General features: G+C 38.0%; 1 protein-coding gene across 3 annotated transcripts in view; it reads right to left on the bottom strand.

The window, feature by feature from the left end:
- Positions 1-696: 696 nt before the first annotated feature.
- The window catches only part of LOC122823996 (cadherin-7-like), a 133,977-nt gene continuing 108,728 nt past the window's right edge, over positions 697-25,945 (bottom strand). For all 3 annotated transcript variants that reach the window (XM_044104132.1, XM_044104131.1, XM_044104133.1), the window contains 3 exons: positions 19,582-19,699; positions 16,010-16,258; positions 697-4,850 (listed from right to left, as the gene is read on the bottom strand). In XM_044104132.1, coding sequence (XP_043960067.1) covers positions 4,342-4,850; positions 16,010-16,258; positions 19,582-19,699 — 876 coding nt within the window. In that variant the 3' untranslated portion in view covers positions 697-4,341. The remainder of the gene's footprint in view (positions 4,851-16,009; positions 16,259-19,581; positions 19,700-25,945) is intronic.

Genomic DNA, 25,945 nt, shown 5'->3' with positions numbered 1-25,945 from the left:
ATTAACAATAAACAAGAGAGGTCAGACAAAGTGCCAGGATAAGCTTTTCTGGGTAGCTTAGCACTTTCTGCTCTCATACCTGTTGTTGCCCACTGCTGATCAGCTGACTGAAAAAATACCTCCCTTCCATTACATGGAGAATAGACTCAGCTTTTACCAAAATGCTTCTACCACTTTGTGTGTGGAAACTAAAGCAGCGTTTAATTAAATCCACTATATTGTTCATGGTTCATTTAATTTGTTTCTTGACTCTACATTCCTAAATGAGGGGAGTCAATTAACATTTTTTTTTAGTCGCTTGAGATGCAGCGATTAACATCAAAACAAGTGGACTTTATTTGACTGCATCAAAAGGACATGAAAAATTTGCACTAAGCTTCCCAAATGAGCGTTGGTGAGCCTCACAGGCATCACAACAACTTTCTGTGGAGCATTAATGCTTTTTCAGCTGCAACAGCCACACAGAGAAAGCTTCCTCCCCTCCTGAGTCCTTTTCTAGTTTTATGAGGTCCCTAATGATGGCAACAAGTTCAGAGTCATTGGTTATTACTGCTACTGTATTCTGTCCGTAGTTTCTAGCCAGAGATGACCTTTATGTTCGGATAACCTGAAATAAATCCCATAAGCCTTTTAAGGAACTGAATATCAATTTTATTTTCAGCAAAAAGATAAAAACATCATTTGCACAGTTCTGCCTCTTTGAAATAAATAATACATAGCGGTTGCACATGTGCACACCCAGTTGCAACATAACTTGTTTAAGCTGGGAAAAGAAAGAGAAAAGAAAATCGCCACAATATGATTATCATACAGTGTGTCCGTTCACCATCGATATTCAAACCGTACATTACTTAAAATTCAATTTTAAAATTACAATATATGCTGGACTTTGCAAACTACAGAAGCTAAATTAATTTACTTACAAACCAGACCTCTGTGAGGTCAGCCACTTTAAAAACAAATACTTGATTCGCCCCACCCCCTAAAGTCAAGGTGTTGTGAATCTCTAGCACAGCACGGACAAATCCATCATCAAGGCTCGCTGATCTCACGCTCCCACCTTGTAGAAAAGCAGAACTAAACCCCGACTTCATAGCTGAGAAATGATACTGTTGGTAATAGAAAGGCAGAAGTAGAAACAGACTGAGACACACACTACATCGCGACATCTGCAAAATGTACTTTCAGGAGAAGAAGAGTTTGTGTTTCTCTGTCACCCTGTTGATATATAAAACTGATGGATGTCTTTCTTTTTATGATTCACACAACTTCCTTAGCACATCAACTACTGTACTTGGTTATACTGTATTATAGGTATGAATCTGTGTGTCACATAGTGTTAAAGATACTAGCCAGAGGTGTATTTTTCTTCATAAATAAATGTACAACAATACTGAAGACACAGTCGTGAAAGTATGGATTATTACTGTGCAATACAAAATTTCTAATAAGCAGACATTAAACAAAAAACCTCTAATAATCCTAGTGTTTGAGCTGATGATATCACATGAGCCAGCAGGAATAAACCATATAGATTGAATTGTGATGTCGTCAGTGGGACCGCCAGAAGAACTAAACTTAGATGAAGAAAAATACAAAACAATGACATCAGACAGAGGGACAGTTCAAGTTGTGACCTGTTCAGCTCTGTGGATCCCCAGGCCTTGAGCAGCACTGCTGTGGATGGTAAAAATGAAGAGGACGTTGATTGGCTTTTGAAAATAAACCGGTTTAATTATATTTACATTGTCTTGCAGAAGTAACCACTCTGCTTGAACTTCTTAACAACTTGTCAATTTACAACCTCAAATTTACAACAGAGACTAACACAGCTTAGAAAATAATTGTTATAAAAGAAGAAAAAAAGAGTAGTTGGTTTTGAAAATTTTATATAAAATAATATACTGAAGAGTATTATGTTGATTTGTATTCAGTTTCCCTGGGTCAGTACTTTGGATAACCACCTTTAGCTACTATTACGGCGTAGAAGTCCTTTTGGAAATATCTCTGCCAGCTTTGCAATTCAGGGTTTTTTTGTTTTTTTTTTCTTTACAAAATAACTCAAGCTCTGTCAGAAGGAACATAATGCATCTTGGTTTGAACGTTGACTGAGTCATTTTGACGCAAAGACATGCTTTGATCTGATCTATTCAATTGTAGTTCTGGTTATCTGTTGAGAGCTACCATTCAGCTGGAAGGTGAACCGAAATCTCAAGTCTGTTGCTGATTCCAGCAGTTTTTCCTCTATGATTGTCCTGTATTTACCTCCACCCAACTTCCTATCAAGTCTGACCAACCTCCCATTCCCTACTGCCCATATAAAATTAAAACCAATATTCAAAAACACTATTTGTAATTTTAACGTGACAAAATTCAAGGGACTTCAGAGATTTTGAGTACTTTTTTTGGGTCTGTCTGACTGGCATTCATTCATGTTCATCACTTTTCAATTTTATTTCATACGTGTTAGGCCGCAATGTAGTGGGAATGGTAGTGAATGCTTATTTACTGGCACATACCAATCTAATGTATTATACTCAATGGATAAATACACTTCCCCCATAAACCTTCACTCCATCTGGCTGCAGAGCAACTGGAAAGATAATGGCTGCATAGGATGTTTGGCAGAAGCAAGTGTAGTAGAGCTAACAGGTAGGATTTGGCTCATCAAAAGTGGATATGCCTGGCAACCATAGCTGGTGGTAGCGGTGGGTGATGCAGCAGCTGTGCAGCTACCAGCAGGAAACTTTTTCTCCTTTCCGTTCCAATTTAAAGTAAAACAATAAGCAGTTTGTTTTCAAGAACTTTGCATGAACTGATCAGCAAGGGTGAAATTCTGGTCATCTTCAACAACTTTGGTGTTCTTTGGAATATTACTCAGAATTTATGCAGTATGACTGGCTTAAGGAGCCAAACTCTTCCTACAGTCTTTGCCACAACCCCCTTTAAACACTTGTGGGATAACTTTACGTGTGTCGTACATGCCAGGGTGACCAAAGGAACCAAATTGGCTGATGGATTCAATGCTGGTTGAAAAATATGATGCCATCCAACAAAAAAGGTGTGCTGCCCAAATACTCAACTCTACTGCTTAACCTACAAATTCATTTTCCTTACAAATGTGCCACAATTTAAGAAAAAACAGGCAGGCTTTCCAAATATCTGTTTCATTTCCAAAATTCATTGTTACTGCAAATACAGAGTGAGCCAAACTAATATGTCCTTACTTTTTGTGCTAACTACAACAGCAGGTACAGGTCATTCACCTCCTTTGCCTATTTTACTCAATTTTTCAGGTACAAAAATATCTACTTTGTGATATAGTATATATTTATTACATTTTGTTAGTTGATTGCAGAAATTCCTAAAAGGAAATGGGAGTTGGTTGCAATCGGTTGGCCAAAGTTTTACAAAAACTGGAGAGCAGACACGAATCCCTACAACTAGATCACGTCTGCCCCTTGTGACATCAGCAGAAGTGTGGCCATTTTTACAGGTGTGTTTCTAGGATTTATAACTGGGATTTGCCATAAAATGGCACCAGCCCCCCAACCCTGCCGGCATAAGTGCGTGTAGACAGTGGATGGATGAATTTAAGACAAAATACCAAAACAAAAAAGAAAACCTGATGAAAAAAATATTGAAGGTGGCAATATCTAAAGAGCGTTTGATCAGATTTTACAGAAAAGTCTGGCTAGTAACTTTAAGACTTATGACCGAGTCCATGACTAATGTGGCTCTGGGTGTAAAGGTTTATAAAATACAGGCCATTTTCAACCGTCTTCTGCAAAAAAAACGGTAATAAGAAACATAAATTGTTCTCATATTTCATCTGAGCAGTCCAGAGACTACTGATTAGCTGCCAGGGGGGCAGCCTTTCATGAGAAACTTTTTGTTTTTTAGCACAGAGATAGCAAAGGAATGCATCAAAGCCGGAGTGTTGGGACTGTGCCCATCACTGGAATGAAAGGACAGGTTTCTCCCTGTAAAAAAAAAAAAAAAAAAAAAAAAGCTTCCACATGTAATGCATTTTGCAGTCAGCGGTTGGACTCAAGCCCAAAATGTGAAACCTTTAATGTCTTTTGCACACAAGGCTTCCTCCTCAGTCAAGCCACTTTTGAAGTCAGTGTCAAAACTCACCATGGCACGCTTTTGAAAGCCCATACTAGGAGGTAAACAAACCAAAAACACCTTTGAAGTCAAAGTGTTTTTCCTTCAATCACTTATGTTGTCTTTGAATCTTTTCCTCAGCTGCACCCAGGCGGACAAAACCACTTGCTCTGACAATATATTACTCACATGTTTTAAAGTTCCAGAACTACTAAGAGAGACATTTGGGGGCTACGAGAACACGCTGTCACTGTTGCCGTACAGATCGGCCAGCTTTTTAAAGCGCGGCCCCCAGTTGCTGAGGTAGTCGTAGTTCTGGTCCGAGTCTGTACTTAGTGACTCCAGCGAGCTCAGTGACTCAGCTACTGACCCGCTGCCCTCGAAGGCGTACGTCTGCAGGGAGTCGTACGGGGGAGCCGTGGGGTCCACGTCGGCGTCCTTCAGCCGCTCCCAGATGAACTCTCGAAACACCACGTTATCAGGCAGCGACTTGTAGGACGGGCGGGAAACAGAAGTGTATTGGTAAAAAGTGGGAGTGTCTGGCGTGACGTCTCGCCGTGCGGCGGGGTCTCTGATGATGTTCAGGTTGCGCAGGGTGACCATGTCGAAGGCCTCCGTGTCTTCCTCTCCCCCTCCTTCGTCGTCATAGCGGACAATGTTCTCCCTGATGTCCCTCTCCTCCTCCAGAATCAAGGGCTGCTTCCTTCTCCGGCGCATTGTCACAATCAACAGAACCATCACTGCAAAGGAGAGAGAAGGAGAGATCCTGGAGTGAGAAATTGTGGATGATGTGTATCATCTGTGTGCTGATAATCACTTCACACTGACTTAAGACAACCGGGTAGGAGTAGTGTGCCATTTTTTATTTCTTTGATACATCAAGTGAGAGAAAATATAGTGTAGTCCTTCCAATTTTAAAAAATGAGACTTAAAGTAAGCATACGAGGAAAAGTTGAAGTATTTATCTAATAAAAATATTGTTCACTGGAATTCAAGTTCCGTCGATTTTCAAGTATAATGTTAGGTAAGATCGCCGCATTTCCTTACAAGAACAAAAATAGCAGTTTGCTTATCTGTGAGAAAAAACAAAACAAAACAAAACTGTTTTTAAAAATGTAATTAGATTTGGTTTAGGTCAAGATTTGCCTTAAACTGAAATAGTGTATTTGTTCTAACATGGCATACAGTGTCCACCACATTTTTAGTGACAAGGTGGAAAAATCCCAAAAATAAATTCAGATTTATTTCAGAACACAAATCTTCTTTTTTTGTTTATTTCATCCTTCAATTTGAATATATGTATTCAGTAGGGACATATAAATGTGTAATTGAATATAGTTTCATTTTTCTTAATTGTTTTTCAACATGGGGAAGTCAAGCAAGGCAGATTTATTAAAATGGCTACAAAAGCTAAGCTGGCCTGAATATACGGAAAATACAATAATAAGGAATTTAAGGTAAAAACCATTAGACACATTTCAGATGCCAATGTCTGAAACCCATGTTGGGGAAAAAACTTATTTTGCTTTGACATCATGAAGAAGGAATATGAGAAAAAATCTCTCCTGTTATCCTCATTTCAGCACATGGCAATGTGAAGCCAGACATTTTAAAATAAAAATCAAATAGGTTCCAAGGAAATGAAATCTGGTCATTAAACCACAAAATAAATCTTCTCTCATGACCATGTGAAACAAGAGGAGAGAAAGAGCTGTGCAACTGGCAAACAGAATTAGTACAAAGTATTAATAATCTCAGTTTAACCCAGACATCTTGCTGCGTTATTAAACAATATATTTGCTGTCAAAAGTAAAAGAGAAACCTGGAAGTACTAAGCTGAAATTAAATTATCAAAATGATTGGACTAGATGACAAAAGATTAATGGTGGAAAAAGGCGCTGAGAGTCATAAACAATTCAAATATTAAGCTGAGAAGGCAAAGCAAAACCTTTGATGTAATTTATTTTTGTGTTTTCCGCCGCCCACATTCTGCTTCCAGACTTGTTCACAGTGCCACCATGCTGAATGCACGGGCCTCTGAGATCATATAGCAGAAGCTCTCCTTCAACCCCTGCTCCCTCTTCCCATACATTATTGCTGAAAATAACTCCACGCCCAAGCAAACTGGCAAACGTCTAATGATCCTCTATCCATCAATGTCAGGCTGGTGCCAGTGAAATATCGTTCCACTGGTCCATATTTCTTTTCCTGCCCGGCATCGAGCTGCTGCTGGCGGCAGAGAAAGAGGCCCAGGAACCAAATTCAAAGACCACTTCACACCTTCTAATAAAGGAGCAAACAGAGGGGATGAGAGGGAGGGAGGGCGATGTCACACCGAAGGACTGGGGAGATGAATGGGCAGCCTTCTGTTAGCTGTTTGGCAACCGCATGCATCCACGGTACCATAGGGGTCTGGAAAAGTCCAACATTAGAATTTCCGCTTTTCCAAATAAGGATAATTGTGGAAAAATAATAATCTTAGAATAGAATTTAGTCTAGAAAAATGTCATACTTCCTTTATCCTTTGTGTCTTTCCATCCTCATTTCCTTCATTCCCTTTTCGTTCAACTTTTCTTCTTCTTTCCTCCGTCGTGACTTAACATACTTAATCCATACAATGAAATTTAAAAGCATGTCTGCTGTATAAATATTTCTGAATACATGGTGAACTTTTGTATTTTACATTGTAAAATTAACATGAAGGACTGAGAACTAAAAAAAAAAGAATTTTTACATGACAAAATGTGTAGGAATCCTGCGGAAAACACAGAATACTGCAGCTCGCTGGGACTTTGAGTGCTCCCTTTTTTCCAATTACCCTCCTTGGATCCAGGACACATTTTAGTGCTTCCAAACATATCCAAGGGAGATTGTTTCTTCTGTTTTTAGCGCCCCGAGTCATTCTAAATTCTATTCAATTCACCAAGGCTGCGCTAAAATGAATTACAAGGTGGCACATCCAAATAGAATATTCCAAATGCTTTCCAGCAAAGCTCTTAAGGGTTTAATGCCTAGAAGGCAGACACAATGCTTCATTGACTGGAAACAGGCCAACATCCAGTTACAGCCTTCTAGGTGGAGCTGGTTGATGGTCGAGAATACAGATAGTTTGTTCCGAGGCTCTTTTGAGAGATGTAGTTTACAGCCTGGACGTTTTAGCAAACGCAGCCACGGTACGGCAGGTACCCACTCTTCACTTTGGAGAACAGATGTAAACTAAGTGAACAACAGAGGAAAAAAAGGAGATCAATTCCGCACTACAAAAGCTTTTGCTGTAATTGAATTGTTTAAATGATCTACCCCACGCAATCGATAGTGAACAAGGTGAATTTTCTCTCCTGCCCTTTTCTTACCAGCAGGCATCGCTTTCTCATTAGAGTATTTCTATATGTGTGATTCAGGTGAACACGTAACAGGTTATTTACTCACTGCTTCACCCACACAGTCTGTGTCTCTGTTTAATAAAGATGAATTAATCAACGACTTTGACACAGGCATGAAAGAAGAACGTAGACAAGCCTCGCACAGGAAGCTTGCATTGTTCAATTAATTCCTCAAGGCTTTTCTGTTGCTGAAATGCTGCATGTCATCTTTCTAAAACAATTAGAAAGATGACATATACTATACATATACTATAAGATGCACTTTAAACCAGGTGAGAGATATTATTATGAAGTCTTGCTACTCCAGAAATAACATTTCTAAATATTGTACCCACTGCGAGAAACTTCACTGGCTGAAGTGAACTGATCAGATGTTTTGTTTTAACTAAAAATGCACCAGATAAAGATTTACACTTTATGTTAAAGTTAAACTTATTGTTTGAACACCGTATACTTGAACTTATTGTTAATTTATGACACAAAAACACACACAAGTTTGATTTTAGGAAAGAGTTCCTTCAGCTAGAATTTAATTTACTTCTAAACACTTTTTAAAAACTTTATGTTGCCTGGTTACATCATTTTTGAATATTAAATCACATGTTACAATAGGAAATGCAGTACTTTAGCACCCTTTTATTCAATTTAAACCCCAAATTGTTATTTTATTTTTTTGTATAAATCATTCATAATGTGTAAAATGTTAACCCAAAAGAACAAACTATGTGCCAAGAACTTTGAAGCATTTGTATAGCTAAATCATCTGATGAAAAGTTGAGTTTTATTAAATGCTCCTATTATTTAATATTTTGGCATGTTTTTATGTTCCCTTTTTGCAGGACTTGACAAATCCTTTACTTTTAAGTTTGTCGTTTTTGGGTGCCTTCTCTTTTTCCTTGTATTCAATTTTACAGAGCTTGTTTCTCTCTAGAAAGGGCCTCTGATCCCCTTTTACTGACTTTGCCATATTGAAACACTTTGCCATATTTCCTAATATTCAAGTGTATATGTTTTCTGCTAGGTTTTCTGTTAATGTCGTGTTCATTCTTCTTCACATCAGTCAGACTTTGTTTCCCTCACTCTCTTGCTTGTGCTTTCTTTGGCCAGTTTGAATTGGTGAATTTATTTCAGCTCTTCAGCTTCCTGTTTGCCCATTGATTGTTTCTCAAATAAAGCCATAGATTCTATCCTGTACTTGCTTCTGAAATATCTTTTTGGTGTTTTTGGATCTTCCTTCATTATAGAATAGAAAAGTTATTTGTTGCCCTCGGAAGAGCCTCCATAGAAATGCTTAGATTTACATGTACAAATGGAATGACTAACTCACCCTTTCCAGCATGGTAATGAGCTACAAGAGAAATAACAGCAATGCTTAAACATTTAGACTACAGGAACTAGAGGGAATGTCTGATTGATCTAATCAAATGTGAAGGTTTCGATCCCCCAACTGCCTAACACCCACACATTGAGCTTTGTTTACTGAGAATTCAACCTGGGTAAAACAATCTTTCCGAAAGAGCAAATACATCTGCAACAAGAGCAACACACTGAAAAGAGCGAATGGAAAAACTTTGTCTGGTCACATAAAGAGGTGTCTTTTTCCTTCAGGGATGTGACTGTCTGCTGCTGCGAATGTACAAAGTGATGAATGACAGCAGACAGGCACAATCACAACAGTTATGCAGGACTTCCTCTGTTCTTCAGCAATGCTTCTCGAAGCTTTCTCCATACCTTTGAATGCAGGATATCACACACGTGCTCCTGTAATCTTTTTGATGTTCTTTGGTCACTTAACTGCTTTTGCAACCTTTGTGCTATTTCAGCTATTAAACATTTTTACCTAATTCAGCACCTGGAAGTGCTGACTTCCAGTTTTAACAACTTTTATACTTGTTGAAATATGCATGATGCTCAAAATATTTAAACACCTTGGACTAAGGATAACTGCTTTAGCCTACTTCTAGCTAGAAAAAAACCCATTTCAACAGGTCATACATTAGACTAATATAAATTATTCAGCTTTGGAATAACTTTTACCATTTTATAAAATCACTCTTTAAGTTTCATGAAGCTTTTGAACAGATAATCTATTTCCCAGCCTAAAGCTGATGATCAAACTCATTTTATAGGCTTATTTCCTAGCTTTCACATTTTTTAAACATGGTCTGACATGACAAGATATGTGTTCTTTACTTGAGTTGTGCACATTTAAAACAACCAGTGTTGCATAATGCATAATGAAGCTGTAACTGAATGACAGCACAGCAACATTATGATTGAACACAAAAATGTACATTACATACACTGTCAGATCTACTCATGCTTTGGTGACCATCTGATCAGTTCACTAATTAATCGTTTTTACTAAGACTGCCTCCTTGTTTTGACAGTTTTTCTACTTGCAACATCTGTGTTGTTTTTAATTATTTCATTGCTCATACTAGTTCAGGAAAACTATTTGTCCCTATTAGTGATAAAAGGCAGTAAGCTATTAACAGTACCGGTAATTAATTTTATAGTGAAATTCCTTCTGGTTTTCTAGAAACAATCTCCATATGGAGTAGAAAATCTTGAGTTTTGAGTACCAAGATGGCAGAAAATGTTTTGGTACCTTAACATGCTTTCTTCACACTTCCAAAAATTTATTAACAATACATGTCTTTTATTTTCTTCATTCTAGGTGAAAGATCATGCCAGTGCCATTTTTTTTTTTTGTCATTACCAGGGGTCCCTACAAAATGGTCCACATCTGTAGATTAGTCTGTACAGTACAGGCTTCAAACTCTGTATTTATTTTCTCCTCCATAAACTTTTGTGTTTATATTTTCCTCTATGGATCCTTTTAGGAAGCTCTGAGCCATTTCATCCCAGTTCTCCCATGTGAGGTATTTTCAGCTTTTTCCATGTGTAACAAGAGTTAAATCTGCTGGTAATGGGCTTGTTCAAGCAAAGAAAAGGCCGACTTCCAACAAAACAGCTTGAAAATAAAATATCTCTGACTACTTTGGAGATGTCGAAACAGAAACAAACACACAAGACTTCCACAGGGGACAGCCAGAGCAGCCAGAGACACACAAACATATACAGAGATTAATGAAATAGATCTGATAAGCAAGTCAGACGTCCAGATAGAAATAAATGCCTGGAGATTTGGAGTGCTACGTAATATCCTAATTGGCTCTCAGGAGGGCTGAGCCATACCTGACCTGCACTGGAGGAAAAACGGCCCAGGATCTTAACGAGATAATGATCGTCTCAGTAGTTTAGACATATCTTCCAAAGTGGCTGGATCATAAAATGGGTTTAAAATGACATTCTTCAAAAGTGCAGTTGTATTCAGGCATTTTTGGAGCTATTAATGCATGAAGCACAAGCCTGGTAATTAAATCTAAAAATATCAAGCCATGATTGATGACCACTCAGCTCATGAGCATGTAGAGTTAATGTAAATGCAAACAGAGCTCTTAGTGGTTTTTAGCTTGGAAGGTGAAAACTGCCTGTTTTCTATCATCTATACTGGCTGAAGCTCTCAAAGTAAGGGATGCATTCTGGGAAAAGCAGCTATCTACATGTAACATATGTTCTAGCTGTTATTATGATGACAGATAACTGGCAACGATATTACTGGTGGTCACCTGATGAGAAACTGAGAGTGGAAAAGGAAAAGGGGAGGAAAAAAAGGCAACGTAAGAGTGACAGAACCTGAGAGTGACAGCGGTGAGATGCAGTCAAGCTCGATTGTCGTCCACAACAACACAATCACACGCAATCACGGCCTCAATAGCAACCTACAGATTGAAAAGGTTCCTGATGGAAGCCTATCAACGGAGATAAGAATAAAGGATCCGTCAGAGCGGTCACGCATGGGCTGGTTAATGTAAGCCAAGGACACAGTTCCACTACAGAGGGAGAGCAGGGACCAATATTCACAAGGAGGAAGAGGAGTAGAGGAGGGAAGATGCTCATCTAATTGTGCTAAATAGATAGATGGTGACAGAGCATCATGCACAATTAAATTCACATGCAAAGGAAACTTAGTCTGAAAACCTTAGGCATTAATACTAGGCCAAGAAATAGGTACACCACTGTTTTAAAAAGTTAATACCACAGGAACTCTTCAACAAAACCCTCGTATAATTGAACTCCTCTGCAACTAAGTCAAGAAATGGAGACATATGCCAAACTAAGCATTGTACCACATGCTATAGCTCGGTTAAATTTGGTCTAAAGATGCAAGTTCAGCAGAATTCCAAATCAAGTTTAGGACATTACAGAAAAACATGGTCCAATGCTTTACAAATCTATCAATAACCATTCAATTTTTAATGTGATATAGCAACACAAAGCTATGGATTCTTGTAAAGTTTTCAGAATGTCCTCCAAATAAAAGTCTGAAAGGTTTGATTTGCACATATACCCCCTCAAACCTACCACACACACCCTGCAACCCATTCAAGTAAATATCCAATAAAGGCTGCAAGTCTTTTGAGTGTGTGAGGTCATCACAATTAGAATATACTACCAATTAAGGGCTTGTTCAAAAGTGTTGGTTTTGGGTTGTTCTGACATGTTGCCTCCTTTAAAATGTCAATTCAACATGTTAGGCATGTTCTGTTGAACTGATGGTGAGAAAAACTACCAGAGGATTAGAACAAAAGAGAGAAGTTTGACCTTATCACAGTTATTGAATGCACTGTTTAAATCTTCCTTCTACTCTATGAATGAAAATCAGCTAAAAGCTAAAAGCTAAACTGTGTCTGCGGGTTTATATGAGTAATAATGCTGCCTAGAGGTGACAGCTCAGAGTTGCGTCATCTGCGCAAGAGTGGTAATGAATGCTCATTTACAAGTGTCTTTACTGTCATCCTTACACATTTGTTACACAAAAACAGAAGCAGAGCATCCTTAAAATGCACTAGCACTCATTTCAATAATCTCTTTAATTCATTGGACGCTTAAGAAATGAATCTGAGAATTTCTTTAGAAAATAACATTCAAACGCAGACAAGAAAATTAAAGAGATATTGTTGCATTGCATAATGATTTATGATCCTTAATGGCACAACACTCTAAAACCTAACAATGGACATTGTTATTACAACAATGAAACAGGGCGAGGGTAGCATGCTTTTACCATCATCATTTCGGTGATAACTTCTACCTTAGGTACTATTTAGGGTTTACAGACAACTCTATGACTCACAAGACAGAAGTTCACAGACTTATTGGAAAAAGGGACAACAGCTGAAAACTTAGAGAAAATATATATTTTTACTCAATAAGATTGACAAAATATGACTTGTAGAAGGTTTTGTCTGCACACCTTCCCAGGCACAGTAAACCTGATGACAGTCAATGCAGGGGTTGAAGTTAATGCAAAGCAGATGAAGCCTTTTTTTACACCCAGGCTGCTGATCAGGTTTTGGGACAACCTTTGAAACTTTGAGGGCTTTTCTCTCAGTGATCACGTTTGATGCCTAGCAACATTCAAAATATCATATGTACTTAATTTCTTTCCAGGTGTTTACCATTATTGGAAAGCTTATTATTCACACACTCAGAATCTGTAAATAACTAAAAACATCCCCAGGGATACTCGATTTGTTGTAGCCAGTCACATATTTGGTTTATTTGACACAAAAAGCTAAAGTTTGAGCTTTCACCTTCAATGTTTTTAACTAAAATTCAAAACTTCCTCTTCCAGTAACATTCACTGTACATAATTGCTCTTATTGGATTTTCTTGGTGTTCAAGTTGTAAACATCAGAGCGGCTACTCAGAGCTGTCTCACCAAGGTCACTATATTTTCCGGTTATGGAAATTAAAGTGAAAATTTCTCCTTCCAGGTTTGACCTGTGCTAGAATGTCAGATGTCGAGGCTCTTCAACCGCCTGCAGACAGATCAGGACTGGCTGAAAACTCTACGGCTCTCATTGGTTCCAAGTACTGGACTGAATGGCTGCACTACCTTCACTTACATCTGAACTACTCTCTGAACTGCAGGGGTTGTTATTTTAAATAAATTCCCATTGCAACTCAACAGCTAAACAGAGCGGAGTTTGCAAAGTGGAAGTTCAGGCAGATTAGGAGGGAGCACAGCAGTGCCAATGTAGGGTGTATAAGCTGTCAATGCACTGCCCACTCCCTACATTTGCTAAGGGACTGAATTTTAATGGGAGCAAAGGGGTGAGAAAAAAGGAACAGTTTGTATTTTCCTTTTGCTAAAAGGAAATCAGGTTTTTAGTTATATTTTCAAATCCTTTTCTGTCAAATTTTTCTGCAAGCGAGAATATTTTAAAAGAACGAAACAGGGACAAACTGTAGGGTCAAGTGCTGCTTTCACACAGATACCAACATCTATCAGTCATGTTTATAGAACAGAATTGAACAAAATAGAAGCTAAATATAAAAATATCGTATCCGTTTTCTTTGCTAACATACTCAACAAGACCAACAAACAAATGCAACATACGGAACAGAATATTATCTGCAAGCTCGAGGTAGGAAAAATGAAAAATGCACAAGAACCAAGCAGATGGTAAAGTCTGGAAGCCCTGAGTGTGCATCGTTTTATTTTTGCTTCAGAAAAATAATGAAGCATTTTAGCTACCTTTAAATTGCAGCTAATTTCACTTAATTACACAAAAGACCTTAAAAATAATGGACTCCTTTCTCAGTTCCAAAATTTGTGGAATACGAGACACATATGAATAAACCCCAAACCAGCAGATGGCAATAATGCAATTAAAGTTTGTTTCCCAGGTGAGAAGAAGATATACTGAACAAGACAAATTTTAATGAACAGTAAGAATAAATGAGACAGCCTTGACTTGGCTTGTTTTTTTTTGGGGGGGTTATCATGTTTACAATCTTCTCCCTTGACCAAGATAATAGTTTTCTTCAAATTGTGCAGCAACATGTTTTTATATCACCACAGCACACAACATATTGATTAAACATGTCAGCTACAACTGTCCACAACATACCAATTAGAGAGATAGAGAGGTTCACTGCGATTGAAGGGGGTATTACTCAAAATGTAACGTTAGCTTCAGCTGTTAGAAAACTGCTGTATATATAAAACATGACTTAAACAGGACCTCTGTCTCTTTAAGAAACTCCTGCTCTTTCCCCACACTGCTTTCAGCACGTCATCACAACAAGGCTTCTCATTATCAGCTAAGTATAGTAACTTCACTCAATAACAACCATTCTTAAGTGTTTTGGACTGAGAAGTAGACCATATAAAAAGCTCAGCAGATGCCCAGTTCCACCAAGTGTTTTCTAATTGCTGCTGCCACTAGTCTAATGGAGCAGACTGGGAAAGGCGTCGGGGAGAGGTTCTGTGTGCGGAGGAAGCTTGGTTATACTCAAGGAGGAGCTGTGTGGAAATAGGTGGATTTCAGCTATTTGTAGGGATAAGGAGACCACAGCACAAAACAGATATGAGGTATTTTCAACCATTAGTAATTTTGTTTCTTCTCTGATATAAAATGGCAAATACCGACTGATTCCTTTACATCTCCCTCAATTAGTACATGCCATTACAGCATTTCATAACTGCTTTGGCAACCATCAACCTAAAGGGATTTTATGGATTCAGCTATGAGGAAATGTGATTATGTGACTATGTGACTTTAATAAATATCCAACACAGCAGGAGGTCGCTAAGACCTTCTTTAGTTCTGTCAGACATACTATTAGAATGGATTTCATAAGTCATCTGTGCGTCATAACCAAAATAAATGGAAGCAGGAGATGATACAAAGTTTTCAGAAAATAATACAACTATAGGTGATAAAAGGCCAGTTTTGTAACTAACTTCATATGCATTGAAAATACGATGGAAGATTTTAGGCAGGAACTACCTGCCTAAAATATTCTTCATCACATACAAATCCAGATTTTCACTAGGCCACAAAAAAGCCTTCTGTTGTTTCATCAAATCAGAGATGGAGTCCTTGTCTTTGTCTTATCATAGGTAACCATTTAACAAAATTGGGAAATATTAGTTATTTGTATATAAGGCCAAGTTGGGTGGGAGACATTTTTGTTTCTCAATAAATAAAATCATAATTTGTAAACTGTATGCACTTGTCAGATACAAAAAAAGATGTAGCAGAAAAAAGAGGAGATATCTGAAAGTGGAGGAAATGCTCTATGAATAATATTGGGTTTCTACTTTAAAAAGAAAAATGGAAAAATTTATCAAGTCTAGAAATTACAAACTTTTACTTTATTCCTCCACCTTTGAATAAACTTTTGTTTATTCACTGCTCTTCCTTTTAATAATGTTTTAATATTCCTAGAAATGTTTTAATAGCACATTTAATACTTGAGTTGAAGATCCACATAACAGAAACAAGAAATACAAGCATGAAATCTGTATCTGTAACCTTCTTCCAATATTAAAGCTGCCCACTCCGACCTTTACACTGAATAGAACAGCCAAGAGAAAAAACAAACAGCTGGAACAAGGTTTTATGTTTCTGACACTGAGGTCATCCAGTTCTTACCCAGAAGTGTAATGATGCAGCCCAGAATAGCCAGAAGGGCGCCAGTGCTAAGGCCAGTTGCCGTGTAGGCCACAGCTCCACAAGACAGGGCCACGCCATCCGAGTCACAGTCACATACGCGCACCGAAAGCGTGTTTGTGCTGCTGAGGGCGGGTTTTCCGTTGTCTGTAATCAACACCGGCAGTCGATACACGGCCTGGTCCCGTCTCCTGAAGCCACCTCGTTTCGTCAGTATGGAGGCAGTGTTGTCTGCAAAAAAGAGAAAAACACAAGTTTAATGGTGCATCCATCCAATGTAGATATTGACATAAATTTTGGAATGACTTCACCAGAAAGACTAACAGATGGTGTCATTAACAGTTTATTACATGACCCACAGTGGTGCCTTCCTGTGGTCTTGACCACCTGTTGGCTAAGAACAGCTTTCGTTTTATAGTAAAATTTTATGTCAAATCTCAGTATGAAAGAGAGAATCAGGAAAACAAAGAACCATTATAGCAGCTAAATAGAAGCAAAAGCATTTCATGACGGCTGTATCAATAGAATGAAATTCACTCTCAAACTGAGCCGCCATGATTGAAATGTAGATTTCACCATAAAAGACGGTTCCTTTGTCTTCATTTGCTTTCAGATGTCTGAGAAAAAAAAGTTAAATTTATTACAAAGAGGGCCTCTATTGTAAAGAAAACATGATCACCTAAGAATAAAAAGAACAGCTGGTTTACATAAGAGATGTTAAAAGAAGCTTTTAAGATATGAGGTAGATATATTCCCTTCAGTAAAAACAAAATGCACATATCAGTAAAAAAGATTAAATTAGATGGATGGTATGGTAAAAATTTCGTGAAAGCTGCCGCAGGTAGCATTTATAAAAATGTGTTCTTTACATACTTGTTAAATTTGTCATTATGACATGACAGTAGAACGTGAGATAGATAATGTGTGAATCCAAGCTCCTCTGCCTCCTCCGTGTGGCCCTACTGCCATCTGCAGAAATACACTGCTCCCAGTCAGAAACCACCAATCAAAGTTAGGAAAAATATCCGTCAGGCAATGTGTTTAGTTGTTAATGTTGCTTCTAACAGTTGGTTATATCCATTCTGCTGCCTATGTGATTTTTTTTGGAAAGACTTCAGATACATTTCCACTTTAAGCCATGTAAGCATCATTAAGATCAGAACTCAGGAAACATGTTAGTGTTTAGTTAAAGATGTAGTGTGTTCCTTGAGTAAAACCAAAATGCATATTTTGTTTTTACTCAACTAACAGCTCAACTCACAGCTTTAAAATGGCATTGGTTCACCCTTTGCATCAAAAATAGGTTCAACTCTTCTGTGAAAGCTTTCCACAAGCACCCAGGTGCGGAGTCAAGTCTGAACCTGAGGTATCAACTACAACCTGCCCCCACTGTCAGGAGAATTCAATTGTCCTTTTACTTTTGTATTTCACGGTATTTGTAGTTAATTTCACTGTAAATCGGACAAAGACCACAACCTGTTTAAAACAACAAAACCCTATAATCATAAGTCTACTAAACTTTACACTTAGCAATACAGATCGAAAAGTACTGGTGCCCTGGTGATTGCCAAACCCAGATTCATCCCTTTACCAGTCAGAAATGCCTGATTACTTACTCCAGAAAACACATCTCCACTGCTCCACTCCAACTTTACGTAAGTGTGAAGGTGATGAAGAAAAGCCTCTCAACAGCTGCCAGATGAGGCTGCCACCACCATGTTTCACAGGGGGGGTGGCATGTTGAGAGGGAAGTGTAGTGTCAGTTATCTTCTTACATGCAGGCCAAAAAGTTTATTTTTCTGTATCTTTTTTAATGGATTTGTTACTTTATCTACATGGCATGTTGCAAACTAAAAGCAGGACATTTTTGGCTTCTTATTAACAGTTTAATTCTTCTGGTCACTCTATTAAAAAGGCTAGATGTTTTGAGTTCACTCTGTTCATTTAGTTCCAAATTCACCTACATACTGGGTCAGCTGGAAGACTGAAAGATTTTAATATCCTAAAAAAATACTTCAAATTTAAATGCATAAAACCAATATTTCCTGAAGTTATACATGATATGTATCTGCTATGTAAGCATAAAAATTCTCTTACAAAACTAGTCAAAGTTCTCCTGGACTGATTGCTACTCCCTCAAAAATTGATTCGCCTCCGTTCAGGTACGAAACAGATCTTCCAAAACAGACTAGATAATTCCTAGTCTGCTACCTGAATTACCTTCAACATACACTTCAGTGTCTAACGTGTTCACACTCATGTGGATTACTCTGGCACAGCATGATGGCTGCTGCACCTTGAGAAAAGGTATGGAGACAGCCTCAACTCATCTCCCACACAGGTGAGCGCACCACTCAACACAGGGCATCGCCTCAGAGTCTATCAGCCCTGAACATGCTTTTTTTTTTCTTTTCAAAGCAGCAGGGATTTGTGAAAGCACATAATCACAGAGTCAAGTACAACTCTCTCGAGTCCATACGTCTACATAGAAATTAAAATGAAGTTTTCCACCCACTTTTATGTGTGGGAGGGTAGCAGATTATGACTGTATAAAGGCAGTTGCATCTTGTGTCAAAAGGTTAAAGGTACATTGTTTGGTAGAAAAAGAATGCTGTCGCAGACTACGTGGTGTTACAAATAGAGGCATGTACCATATGGTTTTGTTGATTTTGCTTCATGTCTTAAACAGAAATGTGGCGTAGGTGGTGCATGCTGCGCAGAGTCCCAGTGAGGGATGGGAAGAGTCAATTGCATTGGCTGGTTGAATTAGAAACAACGCAAACCCATCTTGACATGTGGAAAATACTCAGAACACACTTTATGGCAGTTAGTGTGTTTTTCTGAAATTTTGGGACAGACCTGTGTTTAATTAATCTTTACAATAATGTTATATATTCATAATAAAATACTAATGAAAAACTATTAAGAGATGCTTTAAAATGTTGTGCGGCTGAGACATTTTGCTTGGAGTGCCTTTGTTTCTGGTAAAGAAACTCAGCGTCACCTTTTTGTCTATTGTTTCTTACATCTGAATTACAATTAGCACTGAGATGTGATGAATACACACAACACTTGTAAACAACTGTATGAAACTGAAATAAAATCCCTTGTCTTAGAAAACATTATATTTTCAAAAATAGATCATTTGAATGGCTCATTCAAAATTCTTACTTTTACATAAAATATATATTTATGTAGCTAGTTGACAGTAGAACAACTAAAAGAGTGACAGAAGTTAGAGCTGAACAAAAATAGGAAAAATATATGAAAAGATTTAGCAATTCAGAAATTTAAGGGTAAACAACAAAAAAAACAACTACGTAAACTAGAAATGACAAAATAAAGCTCTAAATAATCAAACATTTTTTTCTGTTTTCTAAATCCAAATAAAGAATTTCTACTGACTCCAAAGATTTTTTTTGGTGCTTTTAGCATCAAACACTCAAAGATTCTCTGTGTATGTTTACATCTGGAACTCTTCTATAAATTCACAATAAAGAGTAAAGCACTATCTTTGAACAGCATCAAAGAGTGACACAGAAAGGCAGTTGCACCTTTGTTATCTCGCAGGGTGAAATTCAGGTTGCCAGCGACGGTTCCATCCAGGGCAAAATTAAAGCGATGTCCGTCCAGAGGTTCGTCCTTGTCCACCGCACTAATGGTCTGAATCACCTGAGGAAGAGAGGAACAAAAAAAAACAGAAGTTTCAGATCAGTTAGCTTGGTGATCTTTATCCTTTCCCACAGTCCAAGCTGCTGTGAACTGAAGTTGTAAACTGCTTAATGGGTTCATGGAGTCAATGGATGCTCAAAATCTTCCTCAGTATATCACTTTGGAGTGCATTGTTGCATAATGTAATGTAAAAGTATTTAACCAAAGAATTTTCTTTCATGTTAGACAGATATAATCTGAGTAAATATGAAAAGCAATTTCCAGATGAGGGTTTGGTTTTCCTGTGAAAACATAATCCCGCCCCTTACACATTTTGAAAAATTCCAGCAAAGTGGGCGGAGTAAAGGGGGCGTGGCCAAGTGCAGGGATGGCTGTTGTCAGGATGACAGAGGCTAACTTGTAAACTCTATCGCTATATTTAGCCACTTTCTACACCCTGTTAGCAACCTTTTTTTTTTCTTTATCTAAAAAACAACTGGCGACAAATCTAGACACTTTCTTTTCAGTCATGTTGGAGACTTTTACAACGCCCTGCAGCACTGCTGCAACCCTGCGAGTGCTGCTATGAGCTCATTCCATTTTGAAACCACTGCAGACAGTCTGACACAGTCACCATCCTGCAGAATACCCGTCGCCAGTAAATCACACATTTGTAAAGCTGAGTAACGCTGTGGTTCAATATTTGCTGTGGCCGCACTCACTATTCCAACTCCTATCTGGCCACTGGGTGGGTCTGTGCATCTGAGCTCAGAAAATAAACTTTAAAATACTTCAGTTAGTGCGCAAAACAATGAATGGCTTCGTAGCAAAACACATAAAAAAATCTGTTGTCATATCAATCTTTCTGACCACTCAGGTGTTCTGGTTCCAGTCTATTCTGAATCTCCAGAACCAGAGCCAAACATGGAGAAACAGCAGTCGGCAATGATACTCCTCTAATCTGGGACAAACTTCTGAAAAACTGCATAAAGTCAGAAACACTGAGTTTCTTTAATTCTAGGCTAAAACACACTATGACAAATTTAAACACATCAAGTGACAAATCCTGTTTGAAGGGCCAAGCAACCGAGTGAGTGGATTAGAGAAAACCAACCTAATTCCTATTGATGGAGAAGGTTTGTTTTATAACTATTGGCATGGGCTCCGTGTCATTAGTTTCCTGTAGTACAGTAAGTGCTTATTTGGCAAGAGTTTAGCAACCTCTTCGGGGTAAAACTGTTTACTTTTAGCAAGTGATTTCTCCAAAGCAAATTATTTCAAAGAGATTATTTTTCTGGCCCAACTGTTGGGCTTTAGCACATTTAAAGTTTTTTCAATAACAAAACATTGTTTAAAATAATACCACCATAGATAATTTAAAAGGATGACATACAAGCATCTCGATCCTATGCGAAAGGAAAAACCTGGCTGTCGAGATTAAAACGTTTTCATCAAAAGGTTATAAAACAGTTTATTGCTGCTGTAAAGTTGAGTATTTTATCATGACGCTTCACAAGGAGTCACTTTTCTTCAGAGGCAGCTGAAAGTGACAATGAGCTGCAGTCTTTGCCTGGTTAACATGGACACTTCCAAGGAATGTTGAAAATGATGTATGGTGTGACATTTAAATGAGATGCTGTAGAAACTTAGGAATGTTTCAGGAAGTTTCTCTCCTAGAACTGTGTGCAAAAAGACCACGAAAACGGGCCAAGTTTGATTAAATACTTCACATCTCAGAACATGAATCAGTACAAAGACAATCATCAGCTTTTCCAGCAATCTAATAAAAGATGGTAAGACTTCATTTCATTCAAGGATATAAATGTATTAATTTTTTTATTTGTCTTGGCAAACTGTGAAGCACTTGGTTCCAAGTCAGTCTAAATCTTTGGCAATTACCTATATGTTGTAATTTTGTCCATTTCTATTCTGTACTCCTAAGAAAAGACTATTAAATATCAATATGTATCATTATTTTTTCCTCTACTGTTTTCCTACATAATGGAGAGAAAAAGGCAAAAAACTGTATATTGGACTTCACTCAGAATTTGGTTTTCATTCCTGGTTTGACCAAATGTTTCTTATAAAAATATGACAGATTAGGACTCTTGATTAAAACAAAATAATTTTAAACAATCTGTTTTATTATTTACATGCATATTTCATTATTTACATGCATTTCAATTTAATAATCACAAAAAAATATATCTGTATACCTCTGATGTAAAGTGTACTGAATGCTTCTTAGCTTGAATGTCTCATGCTGAAGATGGGAACATGCCAAGGACCAAACTACTACTGATGTGTTTTACCCATTTTTATTTTTTTGCCTTTCATAACAGTTGATTGACTTTTTAAATATTTTTTAATCAATACTGTTTCTCAAAGCTTTTTTTTTTTTTTTGGCAAATCCATTTAGTCAATCTTAGAACAAAGCCTTGTCTGTTTTTGCAATTAGCAAGAGAAAGAAACTCCAACTCTCACTGGGAAAGTTGACAACACACACAATCCTCTAATTCTAATATCCCGAGCAGCATCGGATCTGTTGGCCTTGAGCACCACATGAAAAATAAATACAATGTCAGCTCAGTCCGTTGCGTGTCGTGACACTAATGCTGTCCAAAATAAATGTGTACGCTGTGCAGCCAGGCATGTTTACTTCATTATTTGGAATGAAAATGACTCACGATAAGAACTGCTTTTGCTCGAGGCGTTGCAAGACAAGAATTCATATCTGTGAGTGAAACAAGTAGACGCCGTTTGTTTTGCCTCTTTTCGTTTCGCTTCTGAACCTCGGACTAAGAGAAGCCTTGCTGCCTTTATTATGCAACAGAGCTGACAACTATAAAGATTGGAGGAATTATTACTAAATAATCCAATTTATCCACACCCAGCAGCATGTGCCATAATTATTAGTTTATTCATACAAAACACACTTTCTAGAAATCGAGTTATCTCTTAAAAAATTGAGCAGCCAGCTGAAGAAAAGCAGGGAAAAAAAGACCTCAATGAGTACATCCTATACATGAGAGGAACATCACACACCAAGATGCCATGTGGACGATTAATGATAGCCACTGGGACGGTCATCAAAGTTGGAGTTACTGTGGCAGTGTTCACATAAATTTACATCAAGCCTCCTGACTCTTTTGTAGCAGATCCAGGAACTCAACCCTGTGACAGCTGACACCCGTGGATGTGATCCAAGAGATTTTTAGAAACAATTCACACATGATTATCGCATCTTCCAGCACCAAACAGCTTTTTGTCTAACATGAAGACAAAAATAAGGAGGGGGGACTAGAAGGGCAAGGAAGAGAAAAATGAAAGTCAATGAACCATCAGGACAGAGACATGGATTATCAGTTGTCAGCTATGATTAAATGCTGCTGGTTACAAGCTGTCAGGTATTAAGTATTTGTGTAGGTGGCAAAAAAAACTCATGCCTATTATTAAAACTGGCAGCGAGGGAGAAAAAAAAAATCGCCTTGCAAAAGTATTGGTACCCCTTAAGCCTCTCCAGATGATTCTGGGTTGGGTTAAAGTAGTACAAAGATTTGAACAGTAAAGCTGCACAGCTTTCCATTTTTGTATTTAAACAAATACAAATCTCAAAAGTGTGGCAGGCATTTGTATTTAGCTCCCTTTGCTCACAATTTTCTATCAACATCTGGATGCCCATTCAGAGTTGAAAGGTGAACCTTCAACCAACCGATGTCTGTCGCAACATCTAACATCATCCATCCATCCATCAGTTTAATTTTGGATAGAGTTTGGATAGAGTTTTGGAGAGAGGCAGCAGAGAAGCCCAGACTTAGTTTTACTACCTGAAGAGACCATGTTTCGTTTGGGGTAGAGTGTGTGTGTTCAAGCTGGTGTGCAACCCTCAATTCTGAGCAACCTTTCTTGCACTTTTACTTTGCAACTTCTGAATGTAACAATGGTGCACTGTTCACTTCTGTACTGTCTTTCGCATTGCCCTGAATGTTGCTGTCTAATTGTGTTTTGTGTGATGTAAACCGCATCTGGAATATTGATAAAATAATATTTTATTACTATGTAGGCAGCAAAAATTTCAAAAAACTGTTTAATTAATTTTGCATCCCAATAGATACTCTCCCTGCAGAAGAAAACAGAATTCAAACTGAAAATAAATTACAGATAATTTATGTTTTATAAGGTTACATTTGGAAGCAATAGCTTGCAGAGGATTTTAATTAGGGGCAATAAAGAGGAATGAACACAACTGCACATTACACTTCAGATTTTTACTTGCAAAAAATGATTGAAAACATATTTTTCTTCCACTTCCAATAATCATGCACCATGTTGTATTGGCATAGCACATAGCACTTAGCAACAGGGGTGTGAATACTTTTGCAAGGCTCTGTCATTGGTCACTCAACGGAAAGGTTATAGGAAAGTACAGCCGTCTGTTTTTACAGTTCAGTTCTGCAGAGCTGGGGGAATTTATACAGAGTGGAGATGAGAAAAAGGTTATCATCTGCAGCTCAGGAACATTTGGAATATTTGTATAAACAGACAGAAGTGATGTTTGTGTCGGCGTCAGATCAGCGACAGGCAGAGGCAGCGATCCAGCACCCAAACATGCAGCGTATGTGAGCTCGGCCGCGTATCACCAAAGCTGCCATTGATCCTGGAAACATAATAACTCTTATGCCTCTCACTCTGTTATGGAAATTTCAGATCTGATAGAAAGCTGTTCTTGTGGTTCTTAACGCCGACAATGAATCCTATACACCATGTGAACCCTTTGATGTCCTTTGAAAATCGCAGGTGGATTCTGAGCTTATCTCAGGGAAGGTTTCCATTTCTCAACGCTGAGGGGAAAAAGACTGTAAATCATCCCTAAATCAAACACTTTGTAATGTATAATGCCTTTCATTAGCGTGGCTCTTGATGGAAGGCGTTCCTGCAAAACCTTTGGTGGGGAATCCTCTAATGGGTTGAGTGGGAGATAGGAAGAGAGAGGCACGGCTTTAGACATAAATTCTCTCCTAGAGACATTAACGGCGGCAGCCGACTGGTGCCTGTCGCAAGGCTCGACCGGAGAGACCGATGAATCACAGAATTAAAGGTTTCTTGAGTTTATGCTTGGCTGCATGTAAGATCAAAAAAGATACAGAGGGGAAAGTTATGCAGCTATTTCTCACTTTGGAGCAGGATTCAGAGAATTTGTTTAGAACAGATATCCATTTGCCACTTTATTTAACACACCTTGTTAGGACTGGGTTGGACATCCTTTAGGCTTCAAAACTGTCTCATTTCTTAGAGGCCTACGTTTCATTAGGCTTCAAACCTTCCTCAGTGACTTCTTTCCACATTGACTTACAAGCCTCATACAGTTGCTAACAATTTTTTGGTTGTACATTCATTATGGTAATCTTCCCATACACTGCACTCAAATAATCCTTTCTCAGTTCTTACTATAGGCTCCAAATAGGGCAGAGAAAATATTTTCAATATCATTATACCACCACTACCATTGACACAAGGCAAGATGGATCTATGTATTCATATTGATTACATCCAATTCTGAGCCAACCATTTTAATGTGAAAGCTGAAATGGAGGATCACTGGCTGAGGCAATGTTTCTCCAATCATTGCCAACTTTGGCATGTTTAAAATCTAGCCCCAGTTTCTGATCCTAGCTACTTATTGTTTATTGTCTCTTTCTCTAGTCATTCTCCACAGGCCTGAGAAATTGCTGCTTGTTAAGCAGTTGCAATAAAGCAATCATATAGCTTTTAAAGATGGAAAAACATATAAAAACTGTAAAAACTTTTCTTTTTACTTTTAGAGTGAAATTGTTGAGTTTAGTGAGTCTTGACAAGGACCCAAATGTGTGGACTCAAGGTTGTTTTTTTTGACGGGTTCAAAAATAAGAACTTTAATAATGAAATAATAGTAAAACTTTCAGAACTCTGGAAACCACAAAGGAACCTGGGAGGGAGCAGAAGATAAGGGAGAATCCAGCAAAGAGCAATGAAAATCCAGGAGCTTAAATACAGGGGAGTGTGATCGCAGACAAGAGGTGGGTGGTTGATTATTCACAAGGTGCAACTGGGTGAGAAGGAAAAGGGTAAACTGAGAGAAGATGAATAACCACACACCAGAGTCCTGTTTCAGAAAGCGGGCTTAACAAACTCTGAATTGAAAGAAGATACTCCGAATAAACCTGTTTGACTCTGTAGTACTCAGAATTTTCCATTTCAAAACAGTATGATCAATCAGGTAACTCAATT

Source organism: Gambusia affinis, linkage group LG21, assembly GCF_019740435.1.
Source record: "Gambusia affinis linkage group LG21, SWU_Gaff_1.0, whole genome shotgun sequence".
Lineage (NCBI taxonomy): Eukaryota > Metazoa > Chordata > Actinopteri > Cyprinodontiformes > Poeciliidae > Gambusia > Gambusia affinis.
This window is presented reverse-complemented; position numbering and strand designations above follow the sequence as displayed.